Source organism: Triticum urartu, chromosome 6, assembly GCF_003073215.2.
Source record: "Triticum urartu cultivar G1812 chromosome 6, Tu2.1, whole genome shotgun sequence".
NCBI classification, from domain to species: Eukaryota; Viridiplantae; Streptophyta; class Magnoliopsida; order Poales; family Poaceae; genus Triticum; species Triticum urartu.
Window position 1 is genome coordinate 1692519 of NC_053027.1, and position 21214 is coordinate 1713732.

At 42.8% G+C, this 21214-nt stretch overlaps 2 protein-coding genes across 2 annotated transcripts; both read right to left on the reverse strand.

Annotated features, from left to right (window-relative positions):
* Positions 1–4577: 4577 nt before the first annotated feature.
* LOC125515797 (glycerate dehydrogenase) lies at positions 4578–7194 on the reverse strand. The gene is made up of 11 exons (XM_048681300.1): positions 6898–7194; positions 6723–6806; positions 6432–6572; positions 6205–6326; positions 6014–6095; positions 5841–5913; positions 5644–5735; positions 5274–5534; positions 5097–5141; positions 4858–4972; positions 4578–4778 (listed from the first exon to the last, which is right to left on the reverse strand). Exons 1-11 carry the CDS (start codon positions 7189–7191, stop codon positions 4756–4758), a joined length of 1332 nt encoding a protein of 443 aa, XP_048537257.1. The 5' UTR covers positions 7192–7194; the 3' UTR covers positions 4578–4755.
* A 245-nt stretch (positions 7195–7439) lies between these two features.
* On the reverse strand, positions 7440–9072 carry LOC125515798 (SKP1-like protein 1). The gene is made up of 2 exons (XM_048681301.1): positions 8593–9072; positions 7440–7859 (listed from the first exon to the last, which is right to left on the reverse strand). The coding sequence occupies exons 1-2, from the start codon at positions 8947–8949 to the stop codon at positions 7686–7688; spliced, it is 531 nt and encodes a 176-aa protein (XP_048537258.1). The 5' UTR covers positions 8950–9072; the 3' UTR covers positions 7440–7685.
* Between the last annotated feature and the right edge of the window lie 12142 nt (positions 9073–21214).

Below are 21214 nucleotides of genomic sequence, written 5' to 3' on the forward strand. Positions count from 1 at the left end.
TTCAAAATATAGTACATACTTTGTTTTTAAAAATCAAACAGATCAATGGTTGACCAAGTTTAAAAAAATCAACATCCACATATACTTTTTTAGTTTATTTATGAGAGTGGATCTACTACTCTCGAGAGTGTGCACACACCTTATCCTGACCGCTGGCTTAGTCCCAAACTTCCTCGAGATATGAACTGGGCTCTGTCCAGCTGTAGTGTTTTACAACTAAAGCGAACAGTAACATTGGCAGGAATAAAGCACAATTTTTAACCCTGAGGCAGTGTTCATGAGTGACAGGTTCCCATCGTCTGACAGGATAGCACACATGCTGAGAGTTTCCGACACTATGCGCCCATCTCAATAGCAGAAATGCCCACAACCATTCAATGCATGAAACATAATTCAAAACGCATGTGATAACCACGATACATAGTTTGGATAGAAATTCCTGTGTAAAAATAGTTTATTTAGATAGTATAAGTATGATATACCTTACACATGTCATTGTGTCTCGCGATGGGAAGAAATCATATTTCAATCGTCTCATGATTATAGCTCTTTTTTTCCAGTGATTACAGCTAGGGGGGCATACATGGACTTTGACCAGGCATGTGATTAGGTGGGCCAGCTACTACAGTCGTTTGCCACCTTTCCGTCGGGCTATACCTAACGCTGCATACCTACGACATGAAGTAATAAAATAGCATTATGACCCAAGCTAACCCGTGCCAGCCTCTTAGCACGAATCTCTGAGAGAACAGATGACAAGGATAAGGGGAGTGGGTACTTCCGAGAGTAGCCACATCTTTCCGTTTATTTATGTAGTACTTCAGATGTTGATCGTTTATTTTAGAAACTTGATCAAACATGGACATCTTTAACTTTTGAAAAAACTAATATGCATTATGGAACAGAGTGAGCATATAGCATGCCATGTATAAACTGTTGGAGGTTGTAAATCCACAAGCACGGACATGGTACTCAAGCAGTGAAGCATGAGGCTTTCAGATTGAAGCCTTACACTGTGAGATAAAATCTCGGTATAATCTACTACTTGTTTAGCCCCGAGGCGAGCGAGATTGAATTTGAGTCAGGCTGTCAAAGAAAGGATGACAGAGGGAGAGGAAGGAGGTATTGGCAGTTGTAATGCAGACCTTCTGGACCATGACGTGTTGATGAAGGTCATCCAACTGGTTTTTAGAACCTTCTAGAAGGTTCCTTAACCAGTTTTTTGTGTAGTTTCTTGTTTTTTATGGTTTTTTTGTTTTGAGTTTTTCTTTTTTCTTTTTCTGTTTCTTTTTCCTTTTTTCGTGTTTCCTTTTCTTTGTTCTTACTCATAAACTCACAATTTTCAACAAAAATCAAATCTTCATAAAACATTTCAATGAAAAAATCCAGAAATAATAAAGTTTCAAAATTTTAAAATCTCAAAAATTATAGAGTTTCAGAATTTCAAAAAACAATTGTGTTTTAAATATGTTCCCTTTATGAAAAAATGTTCAAATATTCAAATTTAGTTGGCATATTACAACTATTGACCACTTTTTACAAAAACATGTTCAAAACTTTGTTCGTGATTTTCAAATATGTTAAGAACTGTAAAAATTATACATATTTTCCAAAAAATATAAATTTTTAATTCGTTCACAAATTACATACATTGTTTAGAATTTTAGTATTATGTTCACACATTAAGAAATGTTCAGAATTTCAAAATTTGGTCACTTTTACAAAAAATGTTTAGAATATCAAAACTTGCTTGGAACTTTTCAAAAAGTTTGGAGTTTAAAAAAAACTCATTTACACATTTTCCCATGTTTTTGAAAAATATGACCAATTTTAAAATATCTTCAGCAGCACATCATGGGTGAAGGCTTACCCACATGTTACCTCACGGCCTTGGGATCCGCGGTGTCCGATCATTACCCCCTCCTACTTGGGAAGACAATTCAAGTTTGAATCTTTCTGGACAAAGGCGGATGGCTTCATGAACACGATCGCTGAGGCATGGGAGTCAGTCCCCCGAGAGGGCAACCCTTTCGTTGTTCTGGACTGTAAGCTCATGGCCACGTCCCAGGTGCTTAGGAAGTGGAGTGGTCGGTGGATTGGCAACATTAAGCTCCAGATTGCGATCGCGATGGAAGTCATTTACAGATTCGACAAGGCCATGGACTCACGAGAACTGATGATACAGGAGAGACACTTGCGTAGACTCCTCAAGCAAAAACTACTCGACTTAAGCTCGCTAGAGCGAACGATTGCACGATAATGTTCAAGGATCCTCTTTCTTCAAGAGGGTGATGCGAACACTAGCTTCTTCCATCAACACGCCTGCCACCGGCAGAGGAGGAACATGATCACCATGTTACAACGCTGGTCAAGGATCTCAACTGGGCAAGAGGAAATCCTGGAGCTGGTGGACGAGTACTATACTCACATGTTTGGACAGGCGCCCGCTAGAGCTCACTCAATGGATTTCTTATTACTCCAAATGCAAGCCCTCAACCCATCCCATCTGGAAATGCCATTCACCGAAGAGGAAGTAGAGAAGGTAGTCAAAGCAATGCCCCCGGATAAGGCACCGGGGCCAGATGGATTCATGGGCAAGTTCTTTGCCTCCTGTTGGCAAGTAACAAAAGGTGGCCTCATACATGCTTTTGAGGCCTTCTACCACAGGGACACGAGAGGCCGTCTAGTTATAAACAAGGCAATTGTGATGCTTCTCCCTAAGATGGACGATGTGGTGGACATCCAGGATTTCCGGCCGGTTAGCCTCGTGCATGGGGCGATCAAAATTTTCGTCAAAGTCCTCTCCATGAGACTCGTGGTGGATCTTTCGCGCCTAGTGGGGGAACACCAAAGTGCATTCGTTAAGGGCCACTCTATACATGACAACTTCATGCTTGTGCAATGCACGGCACGGAGCCTACACGCTCTCCGTACGCTGGCAATCATGCTCAAACTTGATATCTCTATAGCTTTTGATTTGGTGCAATGGTCGTTCTTGGTGGAAGTCTTGAGCAAATTGGGCTTTGGTAACCATTGGATTTCATGGGTATGTGGCCTTTTGGCCAACTCTTCAACGCGGATCTTGGTGAATGGGATGTTGGGATGCCAATCTACAATTGTGCAGGCATGAGACAAGGAGATATGTTATCTCCCATGCAATTCATCATGATTGTGGAGCCATTACATCGGATGATGTTTGAGCTTGCAGCGGAGAGGGGACTTCTTGCTCCGCTCGCAAGAGTGGGCATTAACCATCGCCTGTCAATTTTTTTATGAAATTGAACAAAATTTTGCTAATCCAAAAAATATTCATGACTGAACAAATATCCTAAAAACTCAAAGACTATTCATGACTTACAAAATAGTTTATTCATTCATAAAATGTTCATTGATTCAAAAAATAATCATGCATTTAAAATGTTCATTAAATCAAGAAAATGTCCGTTGAATCAAAAAAATATTTGTAAATTTCAAAAATTGTTCCACAAATTTTGAAAAAATGTTCGTCCATTCTAAAATGTTCGCTGATGAAAATTGTACAAAGAATGTTCACAAATTTAAGAAAAATGTTTGCAAATGTTATAAAATGTTCTTGATTTTAGAAGATGTTCAAAATTTTGTAAAAATGTTCATGATTTCAAATATGATCACAAATTAAAAAAAATGTTCATGATTTAACGGAATTGAGTGATAGTGTATCTCGATGATGCAACAAAATATGGTCTCAGCCATTGAAGATTTTGATATTTTTTTCTCCCGTTGCAACACACAGGCCCTTTTGCTAGTAATAACAAAAGATGCTTCTAAAGAAAAGGTGTGCTCTCATTTCCGAAATAAAAGGATGGGCCGACATTCACACAACACCGCCAAAGACCTAAAATGGGGAAGATAAAAGATTCACATTTTTCAAATGAAACGTCAAATTATTATTTTTCTAAACCATAGTCTTTAGAAATGCTTGTAAAATTAAAATGATAATTTTAAAAATTATAAATAAAAATATTAATTTGGTTTTCAATAGGTCAGGTGGACCAAATTTATAACATGGACAAAGTCCGTAAAGAGAGATCTTAAAGACTAGAATATCACCAAAGAACTACACGTGGACAAGGGTGCATGGAAGTTTGCCTAGTCCAACTTTTTGAACTGTTCACAAATACAAAAAACATTCTTGAATGTCAAAAATAATCAACAAGTACAGAAAATATTCGTGAATTTAGGAAATATCCACAAATTCAAAAAACCGTGGCAGATTTGGTATCCACGAGCTTAGAAAAAGTTCTCCACGGAAAAGAAAGGTTTTAGAAAAAGTTTATTAATTCAGAAAATGTTCATGAATTTGGAAAATGTTTATAAATTTACAAAATTTTCAAAAATTGAAAAATGTTTGTGAATTCAAAAAAGAAAAATGAGCGGCGCAATTCCCTTGGAGCATAATATATCTATCATACATCTTAGTCTTTAGCATATATGATATGTAGCATAAATCACAGATAATTTGCCAAGCTTAATTTACTAGCAAGCAGTGGGTGTAAGTAATGCAGGGAAGGTCAGGGCAGGGAAACATAAATGCATAATTTATCAAAAATCTCTTGCTTGATATATATACTCATTCATTCATTCATTCAGTACTACTACTCCATGAGGATGAGGGCATTCATACATATATACTGGGAAGGAGCTATATATGCATAGCATCTTAGCAAGTAGTAGTAGTAATAGCAGTGATTCATCCATCTCTGCCTCTGCCTCTGCCTAAAGCTTGGAAGATGGCAGGCCTGCAACCAACATCACCAATCAATAGTCGATACGAGCTACAAGATGTCTTTAGCTAACTAAGATCAAAGAGCTAGTTACCCAGTTGCTTGGCATTAACAATGCTTGGGCAGGCAGGGGGTGGCGCCGCCTTCTCGTCGAGGAAGGGCTCCACCGAGTTCGGGTTCCCCCACACAGGGTACCCCTTGATCTTACCCTGTCAGTTTTAACAAACACTTGCTCCATCAGGTTCAGATCAGTAATCACCTACTGCTACTTTAGCAGTGATAAACATAAGGACTACTTGATTGATTAAGCCATCATCATCCAAGGAAACTCACAAGCACGTTCAGAGCAGCAAGCGTCGCCATCCCTTCACGCGTCCACTGAGCACACGGGAGTCAAACAAACAAACAAACAGAGAAATCCATCAGAGGATGCATGGCAATGCCAATGGCATGGATGTACAAATCCATCTTCACTTCAGTTGAATCCAATTCATATAGATACATCAATACCTTGGATGCTGATGCGATGTGAGGCACGACGACGGCATTCCTCATCTCAGCCAGCCCTGGCTTCATGTAAGGCTCATCCTCAAAAACATCGAGGCCAACACGGAACATAGGATTCGCCCTCAGGTGCTCCACCAGTGCAACCTCGTCGATCACCGGGCCACGGCTCGCATTCACCAACACTGCCTCCTTCTTCATCATCGCCAGCCGCTCAGGGTTTATCAGGTGGTACGTCGTCTTGTCCAGCACAGGGTGCAGGCTTATCTGTTGCCATCAACAGAAACAGAGTTCCATATCTCAAATGTAAATTTTTTTCATCTGTATTTTGAAAATTGCAATGCCCCAGTGCATATATTTTATGTAATTAACTGACCACATCAGCCTCCCTGAGGACCTCCTCCATGCTGGAAGCCCTCTTCCATGTCACAGGCTGCTCACCATTGGCTTTCAGGAACTGGCCATACGCTGCATCATATAAACATTATTATTACACATGTATTAAGTCGACATCAAATGCATAAATAGCTGACACAAGAATAATAGAGCTGTAAATCGGTATGGGTAGGTTACCTGTGACGAATTTCTCGAGCCGTGTGGACTGGTACAGGTCGAAGTAGATCAAGTTCATCTTGAACCCCTCAATCTAGCACACACAAAATTTAAGTCGGTTCTACATTGCTCATACCTACTCAACAGGTTAGCTTGAGATGAGATTTATTTATGGAGGATGGATAAAGTGGTACCATCATCCTTGCATAAGCTGAGCCGATGCGGCCAGCTCCTATCACTCCAACAGTCTGCCCCTTGAGCAAGTTCCCAACAAACCTGCATTCATTATTTCATTTATTCCATATATCTTAAATAGATTCGTATAGATGTATATATGCTGCTGATAGATCAAGCTGGATTAATAGTACAGCAGTCAAGCACTCACAAGTGCGGGAGCCATCCATCGTAGAGGCCAGCCCTCATGAATTGGTCGGCCTCAACGATCCTCCGGGCAGCCGCCACCGACAGCGACGCCGCCAGCTCCGCCGTTGTCTCAGTAAGAACACCCTGCATACACCCATCCATCATGGTAATCATGAGATTCAGACTTCAGAGCAGCATTCATCACATCAAAGGCACTTGTCAGTCAAATAAACTCCATGTGTCACATACAGGCGTGTTGCCGATGGCAATGCCATTCCTGTTGGCAGCATCGACATCAACGTTGTTGTAACCGACGGCCATGTTGCTGAAGGCTGTCCCGCCGGCGCGCTTGAGCGCAGAGAAGAGCACTTCCCCCCAGTCCTCTGTTAGCTGCAGTCAATTTGTGCCACACAAGTCATCATCCAGATTGATAACCGCAGTTATTAGGAAACATTAACTACAGTGTTTAGGATAGTACAACAACCTAACACGGCAAGAAAATTCATAAAAGGAAAGGAATAACAAGCTGGGGTTGCTTGCCTGGCCGATGACACCATGGCAGTGATCACCAATGAGTGCCAGTATGTCGTCGACAGAGAGGATGGTCTTCTTCTCTGTGCATATCTGCGCGCTCAACATGCAAGAAAATTCAGCATCTGTTATCATCATAGCAATGAAACAGAGCAAGCAACAGCAAAGAAACAGAGCAGCACACCTCGAGGCGGCAGTCGTTGTCAGTGAGGAGCTTGATCCAGCGGGTGCCGGGCATGGACTTGGTGCTCACCACGCGGTACTTGCCGCTGGGGTTCCACACCTCTATCGATATCGGCTTCGCCATGGCTGGAGCAGCTGCAAGGAGGAGAAACAAGAAGCTAGATGCAAGTGGTGGTGACAAGCTAGATGTAGTGCTTCTCTTATCAGGTTGAGAAGGAAACATGAGTCGCCAGGATTTTCTGCTATTTTGGAAGGCAAGGCAGAGGCCACTTGGTGGATAAGACCACAAGATCATGAGTGGCTCCAGGCCGCTCACCCTCTGAATGAGACACTTCCTTATCATCTAAGGCTTCAGAAATCAGAGGCCCAGAACAATTTGTTAGCTCCCAGGCACAACAGAAATATAAATATAAATATATATATATATATATATATATATAACCAAAAACAGTACTTAAAGAAGCAGCATCCAGATGAAGAGAAGAGGTCAAGCTTCAAGAAAGAAGCTCAAATCACACAGCAACAATCAGAAGAGGATGGTGATAAACAAGCAAAGCATTCCACTTGACGATTAAGATTCAGTTTGACAAGTGATGACCACTGACCACGATAGGTTTTTCTTGTTGTCGCAAACATAACCACTGACCGAACATGTTCACTCATAGACTCCAGGATAATTACAAGCCATTACGACAGACATAAAGAAGAGCGCTGAAATGCAGACATGACCAATACTAAGCGTTGTTCATTCATTCAACGCGGCGGCGGCGGCATCGCCTAGATGCTCCCCTACTCAAAGGCCCACTGGTTCTCCCTGCGGATCTCCTCCTCCTCCTCGGGGGTAAAGTCATTCTTGATGTTGAAGGTCTTGCGGATCTCCTCTGGGGTCTTGCCCTTGATCATGTCGGCAACAGTCTGGCAGGTCAGGTCCAGCAGCCCCTTGATGTTGAGGTAGTTGGCAGCCTGAGAGGGGGCAAAAGGGCAACAGCGTAAGAGATAAGCATTTTCATTTACAAGAAGAGAGCTAATAAGATAATACAGTACATAGATGCTTTGCAACAAACAAAAACCATGAAACAAGGAATGCATTAATATTGATTCAAAGTCCAGAGCTTATGTTGAGGAGTAAGCAGTAACTATAACATAACTGGATAAGAAATTGAGATAAAAAAACATAACTGTAACACAAAACAGAGTCAGAGCAGATACATTCTTGCACCACTTAAAAGAATGCTCCACAAATCAACAGTGGAATCCAAAAGATTAGACAAGATAATAATGCCAGATAGAAAAACAAATCTTAGCATAAGAATGTGATTTAGCTACATACAATGCTAGATAGAAAAACAATTCATCCTCACATAGAAACAATTCATCCTCACATAGATAGAATTTCCAGGCCTAATAAGGTCATTCATATTCATATATATACAGTAAAGCACATCAGACCACAAGAACATGGATTGCAAATTGCACATCAGACCACAATCATAGATGTAAACCCTAACCTAACAAATCTGTCCTTTGGGTAAAAACAAGCCAATCATCATGTATGTAAACCCTAGCCCAATCAAATCGAATCTTGACCGTCCAATCCAACCTAAACAGCAGCAAACCAATCTGGATCCGAGCCCCCCTCGAGGAGGGGAAACAGTACAGATCTAGCACAAGGAGGGGGGATTTGATTGATTCATACCAGGATGAGGTCGAAGAGGGTGGCCTGGTCGACCTTGACGAACTCGGCGTCCCAGTTCTTGAGGTCCTCGGCGGGGGCGGCGGGGGCGGCGGCGGAGGCGTCCGAGGCTCCGGCTCCGGCCGCGGCCCCGTCGGCGGGCTTGGCCTGGACGTGCTTGTTGCAGTACTCGATGACCTTGGAGAGGATCTTGGAGTTGACGTTGGGGAGCGGGATGCCGTTGTCGGCGCAGTCGTCCTCGATCATGTGGCGGATCGTCTGCGACTCCATGGCCACCGCCTCCTCCACCTCGAACTCCTCGCCGTCCGAGCTCTTGAGCGTGATCATCTTCTTCTCGCCGGCGTCTCCCGCGGCCGCCATCGCTCGCTGCTGCTGCTGCCGCCGCCGGATCCGGATCGGGGGACGAAACCCTAGGAAGCGTCGGCGTCGGCGGCGGCGGAGGAAGGGGGAAAAGCTGGGAGCTTTGGTGGGTGGGGGGGGGGGGGGTTGGGTCGGGTATTTATTTATTCAAGACGCGTGGATGGATGGCTATCTCGCAAGGAAGGAAACGGAGACAAAAAACAACAAACCCAAACCGAATTTTGACTAATTTGCTTGCTACTACTACTACAAAAGTTCGATGACCGTCTGATCTATATCTAACGCACGCAAGGCGACATGACTTTGCACAACACCACTTTCTATCGGTCGTGCGGACCCATCCCTCCCCCGCCTCCTCCATCCAACCATGGATCCAGATCTGACGCGGGGGCCTCATCTCTGTTGTGGTCGCCCATCGCCGCCACGGCCCTCCTTCTCCCGGCCATGTCCTCTGCACCCTTCATCATCTCCTACTAGTTCGTCCTCTGCAAGTACGTCACTAAGTAGGTAGTTTCTAGACAACATCTCTTGTGTCCTACTTTGTCTGAGCAGTCCCACCATCACCTCCTCCTCCTCCTTGGCGGCGACTAAGGGAAACCCTAGCGAGATTTGTTGGATTTAGTTACGAATCAAGGTAACCCTAGAGATATGAGGAGACACGGCGGCGGAAGAAGAAAAGATGAAAACTCTATTATTGGGGGGGGGGGGTGGGTTGGGTTTAGCTGGGGTATTTATTGGGAGGGTTGGGCAACGTGTTGTTTTATAAGGAAACAAAACCAAAAGCCAAATTTAAACTAACTTGGAACGAATTTCTTACTGGTACAAGTTTGATGAGGTCCTTTCATTTAGACTAACAATGATTAGCATGTATTTTTTAACGGTTTTGTCCTTTTTACTCCCTCCTTTCATTTATACACGGCTTAATGAGTTTTTCAAGACCGTCTTTGACTATTCATAAGATTAATAATACATGAGATGTATAATGTAAAAATTATATCATTGGAAGCTTCTTTCATGTAAGAATTTGACGGTATGCTTTGTGTAACTTGCATGCCATATATTATTGCTCTAACACTTGATCAAAGTTAGCCTCGAAAATCACATTAGACTCTATATAGATGGAAGGAGGGAGTACCTTGTTTAACAAGGTTTGGCCCCACCGATACATTTTTGTGGCTCCATGAAATTTAGACCGGCATATTTATATTTCGTTGCGATCGTTCGATTAAGGTGGAATTGTGCTTGAACGAGCGGTAGATAGACCCTCCTACAATCGTCTGCAAAAGCCTCATCGAAACCTTACGAAACTCAGTCTTTAGGGGGGCGGGGCATCAAACTCGGTTTTTTTTCATATTGTCTTTTTTCCATTCCTTATTATGTTTTATTTTTTTTATAATGTGCCTACTCTTTTTCAAATTATAAATCTTTTTTTAAAATTTGCGAACTTTTTTAAGTTTTCCAAATTTTGTTTTCAATTCTTTTGAAGTTTTTGTACAATTTTTATGATTTGTTTTCGCAACTTGTTTTTTAAATGTTATGGACATTTTTCAAATTCATTAACCGTTGTCCAATTTCGGTGAGCATTTAAAAAAACAGCAATATTTTTCTTAAAGAGTGAAGTATTTTAGAATTTGTATTTTTTCTTAAATTTTTTAAACTTTCAACTTTATGGGAAAAAATCAATGATAAACGGTCATCCAGTTTTTCGAACTTTTTGAAAACAGTCTTGTTCAAATTTGTGGATTTTTATTTATTTTTGAATGCACAAATTGAAAACAGTGAATTTTGCGAGCGAGAGGGCGAAGAGATAATTGGGCCGAGGCCCATGAACATTTCCTGCGCTAGAAGCACCCGTCTCCATTGCCTCTCCCTCTCCGCGGCGACTATTTCTCGCCTTTAGCGAACCCGTAGGAAAGTTATATTAAGGTAAAAAAGAGAACAGGAGAAAGGGGGAACTAGGATCAATCCCTGATCTACAACGAGTTCAGGCGCGCTGCTAGCAACCCCGCCGAGCCGGGTTTTTTAACTTCTATGTTTTATTTTATTTCTTTTCTTTTTTCTTCTCCTTTTTCTCATTCTTCCTCATTCCTTTTTTTGGTTCTCTTTGTTCTTTTGGTCTTTATTCTCCACTTTTTTGTTTGGTTTCTTTTTATTTTTTGGTTTTTCATATACTTGTTCAACATTTTCAAACACTTGTTCAATATTTTTTAAATATTTGTTTAACATTTTTTATATACATGATCAACATTTTTTCAAACAATTGTTCATTTTCAAATACCGATTCAACATTTATTATACTGTACGCACCGAGTAGGAGCACGTTTCAGTTTGGTGAAGCTTCTGGAAACCTCCCAACTCGTTTTTTCTTTTTGGTTTTTCTGGAAAAGGTCTTTGTCCATTTTTTGTTTTTTTTTTCCTTTTTTCCATTTTGTCTTCTTTCCTTTCCTTATTATATTTTCTTGTTTTATAATGTATCTACTTTTTTTCAAAATTTGTAAACTTTTTTAAGTTTTCAATTTTGTTTACAATTCTTTTAAAATTTTTGTACAATTTTCATGATTTGTTTCACAATTTGTTTTTTAAATGTTATGGACCTTTGTTCAATTTCGGTGAGCATTTTTAAAAAACCGGCAATATTTTTCCTAAGGGATGAAGTATTTTAGAATTTGAGATTTTTGTTAAAATTTTGGAACTTTACCAATTTATGATTTTTTTAGAAATTTGGAAATTTTTCAAGTTTATGAATTCTTTTTATTTTGAATGATAAATGGTCAACCAGTTTACAAATTTTTGAAAAATGCCTTTTTCAAATTCGTGATTTTTTTATTTATTTTTGAATGCACCATTTATTATTGTAATAATCTATATAAAAAATCAATGGTGGAGTTAGTACATACCATAAGAAACAGTGAATCTAGCGACCGAGAGGGCGAAGAGGTAATTGGGCGAAGGCGCACGACCTTTTTCTGCGCCTGAAGCACCGGTCTCCATCGCCTCTCCCTCTCCGCGGCGACTATTTCTCGCCTTCATCGAGCTCGGAGGAAAATTATTAAGGTCAAAGGAGAACACGAGAGAGGGGAGATCCAGGGATCTATGCATGATCTTTAGGGAGTTCAGGCGCGCTGCTAGCCTGCTACCACCCCGACGAGCCCATTTTTTTCTTTGTTTTTTTATTTTTTTTCTTTTTCTTTTGCTTTTTCTCATTTTTTCATTCCTTTTTTTGGTTTTCTTTGTTATTTTCGTCCTTATTCCCCACTTTTTTGTTTGGTTTTCTTTTCCCTTCTCCATTCTTTGTTTTCTTTTTCTTTTGTTTTTTGTGGTTTTCGAATACTTGTTCAACATTTTTCAAACACTTTTTAAATACTTGTTCAACATTTTTATATATACATGATCACCATTTTTTCAAATACTTCTTCAACATTTTTTCAAATACTTGTTCATTTTTGAAATACTTGTCAACATTTCTTAATACTTATTCAACATTTTCAAGTATTTGTTCAACATTTTGAAGTATTTGTTCAACATTTTGCAAAATAATCGTTCCACATTTTTTAATACTTATTCAACATTTTTCAAATACTTGATCAACATATTTAATAGTCATTCACCATTTTCAAATATTTGTTGAACATTTTTCAAATACTCGTTCAATATTCTTTAGTACTTATTCAACATTTTTAATAATTATTTAAAAAAATTCAAAAAAATGTAGATTTTTTTTGTAATATATATATTTAAATATTTTGAAGTACAAAAATAAAACGAAAACAGAAAACAGAAAAACGTAAAAAAACAGAAAACATGCTATGGCCTTGCTCGCGCATGGGCCGACCCATATTGCTCGCCCCCTTGAGCGAGTCGGGAGGTACACTCGCTGAAGGCGAGGAATAGGGGCGGCCCTTTCTCGCCGTCATCCTTTTCAGATGCTACGAGAGTAATCCATAGATGTTAGAAATTTTTCAGCTAAAATAAAATCACCAGAGGTGCGGCCTGTTTCAGTGGAGAGATCGAACACACTCTTTGCATTGATCTGGGGGGTACATATACAGTTGGATCAGAGGGCGTCTGGGCCACGATGGTGATCGTGGGAGGCCATGATCGAGGTGGAGGAATGTGTGTGCTTCAGGGGAAAACTGCACACACGCATGCTACACTAGTCTATACCGTAGACTATGTACAAAGCTCACACTCATACATACATGTAGGTTATCACCCCCCTCCTCCCCGCAGTAGTGACATCGCACGGAGCGACACAAAGACTGGAGCGAAAGTCAGTGAAGACATCAGTCGGCAACCCTTTGGTCATCACGTCGGCGAGCTGCTGGTCGACATGTTGCGTGGCCAGTACCACGGCGCCATTCCTCATCTCACAGCCCGCGTGCCCCTGCCCATGTTCCTGGAGGCTCGATCGTTTCTCCTTCTCGAGGAACACCGCGCCGAACAGGCCGCGCGACAACAGTCTGCACATGCGCTCATCACGGCATGGCCCCAACCTTCGCCGGCCAACCTTGCGCCCCCCCAGATCACCGCCGACAGTGGGGGCGGCCGCGGGCGTGGTCGCAATAGACAACGTGGCTGGGGCAACGGCGGCGGCTCTGCACCGCCCTCTTCTTTATCGACGCCGCCCGCCCCTCGTCCGGGTGCCCTGCCCGGCGCCACTCCTGGCGCCAACTCCTGGACCGGTATGGTCCAAGCATGGCCCATGCCCTGCCATGCGCCGGGTGTTGGTGTCCTTGGGCCACGCCCTGGCGTTCCCCAGCAGCAAGCCTTCTTCGCTGGCGGTGCAACTCGCGCCCCTCTCTCCTACGGCTACGGCGGCTACCCCACCCTCCTCCCCGGCTTCACCTACGGCTCTCCGGGCGCCAGCTTCAGCAACGCGCCTCCACCGCCGCAGCAGCCGCGGGACATGGGCGGGCTCCAGACCGTGCTCCAGGCCGCCCACTCGTCCTCCCCGCGGCCATCCGGCACCTCCGACTGGTACATGTACTCCGGTGCCTCGTCACACATAACATCCAACCCCGGTACCCTTCACTCTCTCCGTCCTTCTTTTCCTCCCCGCGACATCATTGTAGGCAATGGAGGGCGCATGCCGATCACCCACACTGGGCGCGGCTCGCTTATTGCATCCAACACCTCCCTAGAACTGCATAATGTACTGCTCTCTCCTTCCATCATCACAAACCTGCTTTCTGTACGTCGTCTTACATGCGATAATCCTGTCTCGGTTGAATTTGATGCCTTTGGGTTTTCTGTCAAGGACATCCGCACCCCCTGGTGATCCTCAGATGTGATTCAGTCGACAACTTGTACCCGGTGTACCGCAACCCCGCTATTCCCCGCGCCAGCTACTTTGCCGGCGTTGCGTCTACGGAGCGGTGGCACAACCGTCTTGGCCATCCCGGCGAGGAGGCTCTGCGTCGCGCTCTTCAGCAGTTCGAGTTCACATGCGCTCCGTCTACCCCGCACTCCTGCTCTACTTGTCGGCTTGGCAAGAACACCCGCCTACCGTTTACTACTTCCACCACTAGTAGCTACTTTCCTTTCCAATTACTTCACTTAGATGTCTGGACATCTCCTGTGATTAGCATTTCCGGTTTCGAGTACTACCTAGTGATCATTGATAGCTGTACCCACTATGTATGGACATTCCCTCTTCGCCACAAATTTGATGTAATCTGTGTGCTTATTGCATTTTATGCGTATGTCCATACCCAGTTTGAGCGTCCAATTCTCGCGCTCCAGATTGACAACGGACGCGAGTTTGACAACCTCGCCGTCCGCTCCCTGCTCACTCGCCACGGCACGGTGCTCCGCATGTCCTGCCCTTACATGAGCCAGCAGAACGACAAGGCCGAGCGCGCGCTCCGCACTCTCAGCGAGAGCGTGCGCGCTCTTCTCTTCCACGCCTCGCTCCCACCTCGCTTATGGGCTGAAGCCCTCTCCATAGCCACCCTTCTCCTCAACTACAAGCCATGCCAAAAGAGCTCACCGCGATCACCCTATGAGCTTCTGCTAGGTGTCGCTCCAGACTACTCCGCATTACGGGTGTTTGGCTGCTTGTGCTATCCCAACACCACCTCCACCGCGCGCCACAAACTCGATGCTCGCTCCATCGCCTGTGTCTTCCTTGGCTATCCCCCGGATCACCGCGGCTATCGTTGCTACGACCCCACAATTCGGCGTGTGCTCACCTCTCGCCATGTGCGCTTTGATGAGCTTACATTCCCCTTCGCCACTCCGCGTCTACCACCCCCTCCCGTCGTTCCCCAACCACGCCTGGTGCCGGCGCCAGCTCGCGGTCCACCGCCGCCCGCACCCTGCACCCCGCCGATCCACCCCGCCACTTGCCCCATGATGACCCACAAGTATAGGGGATCTATCGTAGTCCTTTCGATAAATAAGAGTGTCGAACCCAACGAGGAGCAGAAGGAAATGATAAGCGGTTTCCAGCAAGGTATTCTCTGCAAGTACTAAAATAAGTGGTAACCGATAGTTTTGTGATAGATTAATTTGTAACGAGCAACAAGTAACAAAAGTAAATAAAGTGTAGCAAGGTGGCCCAATCCTTTTTGTAGCAAAGGACAAGCCTGGACAAACTCTTATATAGAGAAAAGCGCTCCCGAGGACACATGGGAATATCGTCAAGCTAGTTTTCATCACGTTCATATGATTCGCGTTCGGTACTTTGATAATTTGGTATGTGGGTGGATCGGTGCTTGGGTACTGTCCTTACTTGGACAAGCATCCCACTTATGATTAACCTCTATTGCAAGCATCCGCAACTACAACAAAAGTATTAAGGTAAACCTAACTGATACGTCTCCAACGTATCTATAATTTTTGATTGTTCCATGCTATTATATTATCAACTTTGGATGTTTATGGGCTTTATTATACACTTTATATTATTTTTGGAACTAACCTATTAACCCAGAGCCCAGTGCCAGTTTCTGTTTTTTTGCCTATTTTAGGGTTTTGAAGAGAAGGAAAATCAAACAGAGTCCAATTGACCTGAAACTTCATGGAACTCATTTTTGGAAGGAAAGCATCCCGGGAGACTTGGAGTCTATGCCAAGGAAGCTTCGAGGAGGCCACGAGGTAGGGGGGCGCACCCACCCCCTCTGGGCGCGCCCTCCACCCTCGTGGGCCCCTCGTGACCCCCCCGACGTACTTCTTCCGCCTATATATCTCCATATACCCTAAAACGAGCGAGGAGCACAATAGATCGGGAGTTCCGCCGCTAGAAGCCTCTGTAGCCACTGAAAGCCAATCTAGACCCGTTCCGGCACCCTGCCGGAGGGGGAACCCCTCTCCGGTGGCCATCTTCATCATCCCGGTGCTCTCCATGATGAGGAGGGAGTAGTTCTCCCACGGGGCTGAGGGTATGTACCAGTAGCTATGTGTTTGATCTCTCTCTCTCTCTCTCTCTCTCTCGTGTTCTTGAGGTGATACGATCTTGATGTATCGCGAGCTTTGCTATTATATTTGGATCCTATAATGTTTCCTCCCCCTCTACTCTCTTGTAATGGATTGAGTTTCCCCTTTGAAGTTATCTTATCGGATTGAGTCTTTAAAGATTTGAGAACACTTGATGTATGTCTTGCCGTGCGTATCTGTGGTGACAATGGGATACCACGTGATTCACTTGATGTATGTTTTGGTGATCAACTTGCCGGTTCCGCCCATGAACCTATGCATAGGGGTTGGCACACGTTTTCGTCATGATTCTCCGGTAGAACTGTGGGGCACTCTTTGAGGTCCTTTGTGTTGGTTGAATAGATGAATCTGAGATTGTGTGATGCATATCGTATAATCATACCCACGGATACTTGAGGTGACATTGGAGTATCTAGGTGACATTAGGGTTTTGGTTGATTTGTATCTTAAGGTGTTATTCTAGTACGAACTCTAGGGCTGTTTGTGACACTTATAGGAATAGCCCAACGGATTGATTAGAAAGAATAACTTTGAGGTGGTTTCGTACCCTACCATAATCTCTTCGTTTGTTCTCCACTATTAGTGACTTTGGAGTGACTCTTTGTTGCATGTTGAGGGATAGTTATGTGATCAAATTATGTTATTATTGTTGAGAGGACTTGCACTAGTGAAAGTATGAACCCTAGGCCTTGTTTCCTAGCATTGCAATACCGTTTACGCTCACTTTTATCATTAGTTACCTTGCTGTTTTTATATTTTCAGATTATAAATACCTTTATCTACCATCCATATACCACTTGTATCACCATCTCTTCGCCGAACTAGTGCACCTATTGTATTGGGTGTGTTGGGGACACAAGAGACTCTTTGTTATTTGGTTGCAGGGTTGTTTGAGAGAGACCATCTTCATCCTACGCCTCCTACGGATTGATAAACCTTAGGTCATCCACTTGAGGGAAATTTGCTATTGTCCTACAAACCTCTGCACTTGGAGGCCCAACAACGTCTACAAGAAGAAGGTTGTGTAGTAGACATCAAGCTCTTTTCTGGCGCCGTTGCCGGGGAGGTGAGTGCTTGAAGGTATATCTTTAGATCTTGCAATCGAGTCTTTTAGTTTCTTGTTTTATCACTAGTTTAGTTTATAAAATTACAAAAATATAAAAAATGGAATTGAGTTCGTCTCATATGCTTCACCTTTTTAATATCTTTCGTGAGTATGATGGAAAGGATAATTGTGCTCAAGTGCTAGAAGAAGAAATCTATAAAATGTTTGGCACTAAATATTTGAATGATGAGCATGATTGCAATGTTGTTAGTATGAATTCCTTGAATATCCATGATGCTAATGATATGCAAAGCCACAAGCTTGGGGAAGCTATGTTTGATTAAGATGATATTTTTTGTCCCCCAAGTTTTGATGAGTAAATTTATTATGATGAAAGCATGCCTCCTATCTATGATGATTATTGTGATGACATGTATGCTTTAAAGAATAATGATAGCCATGAAACTTGTCATCTTGATCTTAATTTTCAATCACATGATAGTTATTTTGTTGAGTTTGCTCCCACTATTATTCATGAGAAGAATTTTGCTTGTGTGGAGAGTAGTAAAATTTCTATGCTTATAGATCATGAAAAGAATGCTTTAGGTGCTGGTTATATTGTTGAATTCATTCATGATTCTACTGAAAATTATTATGAGGGAGGAATATATGCTTGTAGGAATTGCAATAATATCAAGTTTCCTCTGTATGTGCTTAAAGTTTTGAAGTTATGCTTGTTTTACCTTCCTATGCAAGTTGATTCTTGTTCCCATAAGTTGTTTGCTCACAAAATCCCTATGCATAGGAATAGGGTTAGACTTAAATGTGCTAGTCATATTCTTCATAATGCTCTCTTTATGTTACAATTCTTATCCTTTATGTGAGCATCATTGAAATCATCATGCCTAGCTAGGGGCGTTAAACGATAGCGCTTACTGGGAGGCAACCCAATTTTATTTTAGCTCCTTGCTTTTTGTTCCTGTTTAATAATAAATAATTCATCTAGCCTCTGTTTATATGTGGTTTTATGTTTTTAATTAGTATTTGTGCCAAGTAGAACCTTTGGGAAGACTTGGGGAAAGTCTTTGCGATCATGCTGTAAAATAAACAGAAACTTTAGCGCTCACGAGAATTGCTTCCATTTTTATTTGGAAAGTGCTATTTAGTTAATTCTTTTTGAAGATGATTAATAGATAAATTACTCAGGTCCAGAAATTTATTTGAGAATTTTATGAGTTCCAGAAGTATACGTTTGATCCAGATTACTACAGACTGTTCTGTTTTTGACATATTCTGTTTTTCATGTGTTGTTTACTTATCTTGATGAATCTATGGCTAGTAAAATAGTTTATAAACCATAGAGAAATTGGAATACAGTAGGTTTAACACCAATATAAATAAATAATTAGTTCATTACAGTAACTTGAAGTGGTGATTTATTTTCTTATACTAACGGAGCTTACGAGTTTTCTGTTAAGTTTTGTGTTGTGAAGTTTTCAAGTTTTGGGTAAGGATTTGATGGACTATGGAATAAGGAGTGGCAAGAGCCTAAGCTTGGGGATGCCCAAGTCACCCCAAGGTAATATTCAAGGATAGCCAAGATCCTAAGCTTGGGGATGCCCCGGAAGGCATCCCCTCTTTCGTCTTCGTTCATCGGTAACTTTAATTGGAGCTATATTTTTATTCACCACATGATATGTGTTTTGCTTGGAGCGTCAATTTATTTTGTTAGGAATTGCTTTATGTTATTTAGAACAATGTTTTGCATCTTTTATTTCAATAAAAGTGCCATTGATAGCCTTTACTATGCCTATTTTACAAGTCCTCATGTTGCTGTTTGAAAACAGAAAGTTTACCGCTGTTGCAATAATTCCCTAGAAAATTCAGAATGTGATAAAATGTTGAAACCTTTTGCATATTAAGCTCTGATAAATTTACTACAGTGGGAATTTTCTTTCATAATTTTTGGAGCTAGGTAAGTATGGATGTTTCATAATTTACTACAGTGTTGATTGGAAAGAATAACTTTGAGGTGGTTTCATACCCTACCATAATCTCTTCGTTTGTTCTCCGCTATTAGTGACTTTGGAGTGACTCTTTATTGCTTGTTGAGGAATAGTTATGTGATCCAATTATGTTAGTATTGTTGAGGGAACTTACACTAGCGAAAGTATGAACCCTAGGCCTAGTTTCCTATCATTGCAATACCATTTACGCTCACTTTTATCATTAGTTACCTTGCTGTTTTTATAATTTCAGATTACAAATACCTTTATCTACCATCCATATTGCACTTGTATCACCATCTCTTCGCCGAACTAGTGCACCTATACAATTTACCATTGTATTGGGTGTGTTGGGGACACAAGAGACTCTTTGTTATTTGGTTGCAGGGTTGTTTGAGAGAGACCATCTTCATCCTACGCCTCCTACGGATTGATAAACCTTAGGTCATCCACTTGAGGGAAATTTGCTACTGTCCAACAAACCTCTGCACTTGGAGGCCCAACAACGTTTACAAGAAGAAGGTTGTGTAGTAGACATCACTAACCATAGCATGAAAAATATGGATCCAAATCAGCCCCTTACGAAGCAACGCATAAACTAGGGTTTAAGCTTTTGTCACTCTAGCAACCCATCATCTACTTATTACTTCCCAATGCCTTCCTCTAGGCCCAAATAATGGTGAAGTGTCATGTAGTCGATGTTCACATAACACCACTAGAGGAGAGACAACATACATCTCATCAAAATATCAAAGAATACCAAATTCACATGACTACTAATAGCAAGACTTCTCCCATGTCCTCAGGAACAAAAGTAACTACTCACAAAGCATAAACATGTTCATAATCAGAGGGGTATTAATATGCATATAGGATCTGAACATATGATCTTCCACCAATTAAACCAACTAGCATCAACTACAAGGAGTAATTAACACTACTAGCAACCTACTAGCACCAATCCCGGACTTGGAGACAAGAATTGGATACAAGAGATGAACTAGGGTTTTGAGAGGAGATGGTGCTGATGAAGATGTTGATGGAGATTGCCCTCTCCCGATGAGAGGAGCGTTGGTGATGATGATGGCGATGATTTCCCCCTCCCGGAGGGAAGTTTCCCCGGCAGAACAGCTCTGCCGAAGCCCTAGATTGATTCTGCCAAGGTTCCACCTCGTGGCGGCGGAGTTCCGTCCGAGAAGATGGATTCTTATTTTTTCCCATCGAAAGACTTCATATAGTAGAAGATGGCCACCAGGGGGCCCACGAGGTAGGGGGGAACGCCCAGGGGGGTAGGGCGCGCCCCCCACCCTCGTGGGCAGGGTGTGGCCCAGTCCGGAGCGACCTCGTCGGACCAAGCCTCAGGCTGCCTCGTGAGTACCAGAATAAAAAACATCTGGCCTTCTCAGTTTGTAATATTGATACATCTTAAACCTTGTCATTGCAGTCCGGCACGCGATGGCTCCCCGCGATCCTCGACAGAGGATTCGCTGGACTCGAAGGAGATGGCTAGCATGTCTCCGCCACCTACTCATTCCATCTCACCCAAGGGTGATGATGAGGTGGTGTCCAAAAAGACTTTCCCAAGCCAGGGGGAGATTCCGGAGACCATCGGGGTGACGGCCCAGGATGACTCTTCGGCCGCCAGACATACGGGGGAAAAAGTCCCCACGTGGACTGGTGACGGGGCCCGAGTTCCCTTCGGGCCTCAGCCGGATACCATTCCGGAGATCTACATGGCTCCGGGGTCCAGCGAACGACATTCCCCTCAAGGAGGGAA